Consider the following 6,978-nt stretch of genomic DNA (forward strand, 5'->3'; position numbering starts at 1 on the left):
TGCGTGCTTATTAATATTCGAAGAAGAGCAGGTGCATTGTGGGATGCCATAGGAAACACTTGGATCACTGCTGGAATATGTTACGCAAGTATGTCAATTATCCAAAGTGGAGGTTTGAAATTTAGAAATATAAATTCCAATATGGTATGTTTATAATAGTGAAAATAGATTACTGGTAAGAGGGTAAATAAATCTCTCTGTACTTTTATTTATGACAGTATATTCACAATCTAGGTATACTAAACTCTACATCATTGGAAAATTAAATTCGAGACGTAATTTTATTTCAATCATATTATTGGGTTTGCATTGGAAGACTAGAAAATTTAAATAAATTCACTATAGGATTCTATTTGGTTGATTATTGTATTAATTCTATTCTTACACTAAAACAGTTAATTGCATGCTAGAATGCATATAATTGATGTAAATGAAACTAAATCACAAATCATGCATTTCTACGGTTAATTAAACATACTATTTATAATTCTCCAATATAATTAATGTAAATGAAACTAAATCACAAATCATGAATTTCTACGGTTAATTAAACATACTATTTATAATTCTCCAAAGAATCAACTTTGACTTGCAATGTCTACATGTGATGTTTTTGTATTGTATTGTAAATCTGTTGATTTGTTATCCAAACTCATTATTCGATCTTTGTGAGGACTAGCAAGAAATAGACAAAACTTCAACTCTATAGGGGAGCAGAATTCGAAAATCTCAGTGAAGGGAATTTTCAAAATCTTAAAATATAAATTAGGGCTTGTGTCTCGTGTCTACTCTCATGAATTAAAAAGTTATAATGAGCCGATGATCCATGGAGGTTGGACTGAACCACACCTGTTGATGTCAGGTTTACTAGGTTATGAAAAACTTTTCAAGGATACAAAATGGCCGAAACTGGGTTACACCTGTTAATTACCATTTCTTATTCGGCATAAGATTTTATGTAGTAGTTTAGTTATGTGAGTTAAGTAGATATTGAATAAAGTAAGAAAGAAAATAAAGTAGGGAGTGATTTTTCTGTTTTAAGAAATGTGTCAGTTAAAATGAGACATCTCAAAAAGAAAAAATGTGTCACTTAAAGTGGGACGAATAAAGTACCTACTACCTTTGTCCTTCATTAGGAGTTCCGGTTTACCATTTTAATCTGTCAACATTAAAAGTCCCGGTTCATTGTTACTATAAATGGTAGGTAAACCTCACATTCCACTAACTCATTTTACTCACATTTCATTACTCTTTCCGTCCACCAATAAACTTCTCATTTGAACATTTTCGTCCATCCACCATTAAACGTTTCATTTGTTTTTTTTACTACTTTTGGTAATAGACCTCACATTCCACTAACTTTATCTCAATCACATTTAATCATAAAACTTAAAATACTATAAAAGTATGACTCACATTCTACTAACATTTTTAATCAACTTTCTATTATATTTCTTAAAATTCGTGACCTGTCACATGTGCCCTTATATTAGTGGACGGATGAAGTATAAAAGTAATGTATTAATGAGTCTCACATCTCACTATCTTTTTCCACTAATTTTTCTTTATACTCCTTTCGTCCCCGTAAATATGAAACATTTGATTTTCAACACGAGATTTTATGTAGTGTTGTTTTATGAATTAGTGAAGAAAGAGTAAAGTAAGAAAGAAAAAAAGTGAAGAAATACTATTTTGATTTTAGGAAAATTGAAATGAGACTCCTAGTAATGGATAGATGGAATGTTATTTTTCAAAAGATTGCTGTTGGTGCAAAAGAGCTTATTCAAGGACCATCTAAGAAATTTGGTCTGGATTTATTAAAAGGCATTGGGAATGGAAAGATGAAAATAATACCATAGCTTAGAGCATTCACAACGCGTTTCTCCACTGGCTCGCGTTCCGTTCCGGAGGAACGAAACCGTGGAGAAACGCGTTGCAAGCCGTCGTTTCGTCGCCAGCCCGTCCCGCGACCCGCCGTTACGCGACGCAGCACGAGACGTCTTGCCACGCGCCTAGGCGACGTGGCGAGCTCCCAGGCCATGCGTGACGCCCACTCGCCGGCCCGCGAGTGGGCGTCGTCACGATGACGCAATAAATATCTTTTTTTTAAAAAAATTCGAATTTTAAAAAAAATAAAAAAATTTGTAAACGGTAATATTACCGTTATAGCCGTTTTGCAATTTTTTTAAATTTCTTTACTCAATAAATACTCCTAATTCATACTCATTTCACTCACAAACACACATCTATTCCTCTCAAATCCTCTCTATTTTCACCCCAATTTTCATCTCAAATCAACTCTGTTTTTCTTCTCCCCAATTTAATCAAACTAATGGATCCTTTTGAACAAATGCGTCAAATAATGTAACAATCACTTGAAGAAGATCGACGACGGGAGGCGGAGGAAGCCGCGCCCCCCCAACGACGCTCTCCTACGTACATCCATCGTAACCAGGAGGAAGCCGCCGCAAGGTTAGTACGCGACTACTTCTGTGATAACCCGGCTCGTACGTGGTTCATGGAGAACATGGTCGACATCATGTATATGTGCATAATCTTGCACAACATGATTGTCCAAGACGAAGGACCCGATGTGGGAAATTGGTTCGACCCCGAATCCCCTGGAAGCTCAACCGCAAGTAGTCCGCCTCGAAGTGGAGCGCATCCGTCTATACAAGAACGGTTATCTATATTTGTGCAAGGACACGCGACTCTAGCGCTCACACCCAACTCCAAGAGGATCTAATTGAACACATTTAGACAAACTTTGGCGGATGAAATTATTAAATTGTGTACTTTTATTTTTAGGAAATTATTACATTAAGTTTTTTTACGAATTTTATGTTGTAAGTTTATTTTATTTAATGAAGTGTGTTTTTTTTAATTGAATTTGGTTGGAAATAAAATTTAAAAATGAAATTGAATGAATAGTAATTTAAGGAACGGATAAGAAACGGAGGGTTGCAGATTCCGTTCCTTAGTTAAGAAATGGAGTTAAAAAGTACAATGGACCCGCAAATAGTAGTTTAAGGAACGGTATAACAACAACTTTGTGTATGGCCTTATATTCCCTCAATATCAATGCATGCCACAGCAGCCCTACGCTTTCCGTATTAATCTACCAATCGCTATCTAAATCTCCCTCCCAAGATTCTTACACTGCTATGATCACATCTCTACCCGATTTCCTCTACAAATCACTGAGAAACCATCACATATCTTCCCCATAACCATAACCATCACCATCTCCATCAATATATGCATAAATCCTCTCTGTTTCTCTCTCTTTTTTTTTCCTTCTCTAGTCTTTATAACATATAGTAAAACATAAATAATGAAGGAGATGTGGACAACCATGGCCTCCATAATGGGCGTGTGGGCCTTCGGCCAGAGCCTCCTCCACACGCTATTCCCCCCGGAGCTCCGTTTCGCTTCCCTCAAGCTCCTCCACCGCGTGTTTAGCTACTTCTCCGCCTATTGCTACTACGACATCACCGAGAGCGACGGCGTCAACACCAACGAGCTCTACAACGCCGTCCAGCTCTACCTCAGCTCCTCCGCCTCCGTCTCCGGCTCCCGCCTCAGTCTCACCCGCGCACTCAACTCCTCCTCCATCACCTACAGCCTCTCCAGCAACGACCGCCTCGTTGACTCCTTCAACGGCGCCACGGTAGAGTGGGAGCACGTCGTCACCCAGCGCCACTCCCCCACCTTCTCCTGGCGCCCCCTCCCCGAAGAAAAGCGCGTCTTCACTCTCCGTCTCAGGAAAAACAACAAACACCTGGTGCTCAACTCCTACCTCGATTTCGTCATGGACCGAGCCAACGACCTCCGCCGCAGCAATCAGGACCGCCTCCTCTACACCAACTCCCGCGGCGGCTCATTAGACTCCCGCGGCCATCCCTGGGAGTCTGTACCGTTTAAGCACCCCAGCACCTTCGACACCTTAGCCATGGATCCGCTGAAAAAATCTGAAATCATGGCCGATCTGTTGGATTTCGCCAACGGAGAGGCCTTTTACCAGAAAACTGGTAGGGCTTGGAAGAGGGGCTACCTCCTCTACGGTCCTCCGGGTACAGGAAAATCGAGCATAATCGCCGCCATGGCTAATTTCCTTGGCTACGACATCTACGATCTCGAATTGACAGAAGTTAACACGAATTCCGAGCTGCGGAAGCTACTGATGAAGACGAGTTCAAAATCGATTATCGTTATCGAAGACATCGACTGCTCGATTAATCTCACAAACAGGAACAACAAGCTAGGGGGAAGGAAGAATGCGGCGGCGTCTCCGCCGCCCGGCGACGACGGCGCCAACACGATTACGCTCTCCGGTTTACTGAATTTCACGGACGGATTGTGGTCGTGCTGCGGGAGCGAGAGGATCTTCGTGTTCACGACGAATCACATCGGGAAGCTCGATCCGGCGTTGCTGAGGAGCGGGAGGATGGACATGCACATCCACATGAGCTACTGCTCGTTTCCGGCGCTGAAGATTCTGTTGAAGAATTATTTGGATCTGGAAGAGAGCGATGTGGAGGGGGAGGAATTCGCGGCGGTGATCGACGAGGCAGAGATGACGCCGGCGGATATAAGCGAGGTGCTGATTAAGAATCGCCGCGATAAGAGCAGGGCGGTCGTTGAATTGATGGACGGGCTCAAAATTAGGGCGGAGAAAAGTCGATTGAAGAAATTAGGGATGGGGAATGTGGAAGATGAGGAGCAGGAGAAGAGGGCTTTGGAGAGTCCGCAGCAATTGCAGCAAAGTTGCATTGGAGATGTGGTTGATGATGACAAAATGCTTCGAACTTGAGTATGATATGAAAGGATGAAAATCGTGAAACGAATTCCATGGCATTATTGTTTTTTTTTTCATGCTTATAATGAAATATTCATGTAGTCACTACTTTTACGTTGAGTCGTAATCGTTTTTGAATGGTAATATTATAAAATAGCCATTTACTTATTCAGGGAAAAAACAACAAATCTTATTTCGCTCTCTTCATTTTTTTTTACTTTATTCTACTCCATTCGTCCCAAAAATTGACAAAATTGTATATGACACGGATTTTAATGTGCAATTGGTAAAATAAGAGGGATGAAGAAAAATTTAGAGGATTGTAAGGTTCACATTATTAGTTGTGTGTTTGTTCAAAACTTTTATTGTTTAGACTTTGTCTAATTTTGGAGAATGATTAAAAATGGAAAAACTAGTCTATTTTTTGGGGACGCATGGAGTATATTATCTAACAAAAGTTTATTGCTTTGCTTCATGTTGTGAAAGCTCCTGGTAACAAGTTCGAAGTCGATTATCTGGATATTGATTTGTAAAACTCTTTTAGAAATCTCGTTGTGATGATGCTTCAAATTTAACTAACATTGGGTAAGTGAAAAATTGTTCAAATGGATAATGCAAAGAGATTTAAATAAGAAATGCATAATGTGAGTGACAAACAAGGAGAAAACAGCTCAACTATATATGTAAAGATTTTATGTTGGAATAAAGAAAGATATACAAATGAAAAGCATGAGTCATTGTATGATGATAAAGTTGACGCTTTTTGTTCTTTTTTAAAAAAATTGACTTTGTCTTGATTTTTATTACTGAGTTAGAAAAGTAGATTTTGCCTTTTTCCATTTTAGCCTATAAACTAAAGCAGATTTAATCTACGTGGCAACACCAACCAATGCATTTGTTTTCTAAAAAACAGTTTTAGGGACAATATACTAGTTCCATCTTAATACACATTTTTCTTTTTGGAGGTCCTACCTTAAATAACACATTTTTTATATAAAACTTAACTCTCTCAAATTTTTCTCATTCTTATTTTATCATCTCTTCATTTAACTCACAAAATAAAATTATATAAAATCTCGTGTAAAAAAGAAAAAGCTCTATTTAAAATGAAATGGAGGGAGTGTATTTTAATGTAAAACTGATAAAATTAGTGAAAAATAAAAATAAGTTAGAAATTGTTTTAGTGGGAGCATGACTAAGCCTAGGGGTGGGTAGGTACGGTATACCTTACCGAAACCACCATACCGTATACCTTACCGTAAATTCGGTATGCGAAAAAATCATACCTTTATCTTACCAAAATTTTCGGTATACCTTATTTTCCGTATGGAGAATTTTCATACCGATATCGTACCTCATTTTCGGTATGCCGTACCAAAGTTCGGTATACCATACTTTTGTGATATACCTTACTTTCAATATCAATGAAAATATAATATTTGAGTTTTTAGAATACTATTTATATTTTATAGTAATTTAAATAATATACGGGGTATTAAATACTAATATATTTTATTCATATTATATTATATTTCACAATAAATTTTATACTTTAAAAATATATAAAATACTTTATATATTATTATATTCATATTTTACGGTATATACCTTAAATTATGGTATATACCGAATTTCGGTATGGCGTGGTATATAAAAATTCATACCTTTACCTTACCGAAATATTTCAGTAAGGTATCATACCGTACCGAAAATCACGGTATACCGAAAATTCGGTATTTTCGGTATTTTTTCGGTACGATAAGGCCGGTATTTCGGCATTTCGGTATTTTTCCCCAGCCCTAACTAAGCCATAAACCAAAACTTTCAAGTTCGAGTATGTTTAGGTTTGCTGTTTTTAAATTTTATTAATTTATTAATAAAAATATATAAGATGAGATATTACTATATTACTATTGGATAGTAGAATCCGTATATCTAGAAATGTTATACTATGCGATTTTTTTTTCTAAAATTAGAAAATGGATAGTTTTATGTGAAAAATGATAAAAGTGGATTATTTTTTTAGGAATAAAGAGAATGTGAGTACTTATTATTTGTCCGTGTATGGCGCTTCGGAAAAGGTAACCTTTTTTTTAATAGTGCTGAATTAATTTGTTAAGTGCTGTGGTTGTGATTTCTCTATAACTTATTTGCTTTATTGAAAATATTATTTTATGGAT

General features: G+C 37.3%; 1 protein-coding gene across 1 annotated transcript; it reads left to right on the plus strand.

Moving 5' to 3' along the window:
* The first annotated feature begins 3,107 nt into the window (after window positions 1–3,107).
* On the plus strand, window positions 3,108–4,940 carry LOC121793454 (AAA-ATPase At5g57480-like). The gene has a single exon (XM_042191459.1). It carries the CDS (start codon window positions 3,335–3,337, stop codon window positions 4,811–4,813), a length of 1,479 nt encoding a protein of 492 aa, XP_042047393.1. The 5' UTR covers window positions 3,108–3,334; the 3' UTR covers window positions 4,814–4,940.
* The last annotated feature ends 2,038 nt before the right edge of the window (window positions 4,941–6,978 follow it).

This window comes from Salvia splendens, chromosome 3 (genome assembly GCF_004379255.2).
Source record: "Salvia splendens isolate huo1 chromosome 3, SspV2, whole genome shotgun sequence".
NCBI lineage: Eukaryota > Viridiplantae > Streptophyta > Magnoliopsida > Lamiales > Lamiaceae > Salvia > Salvia splendens.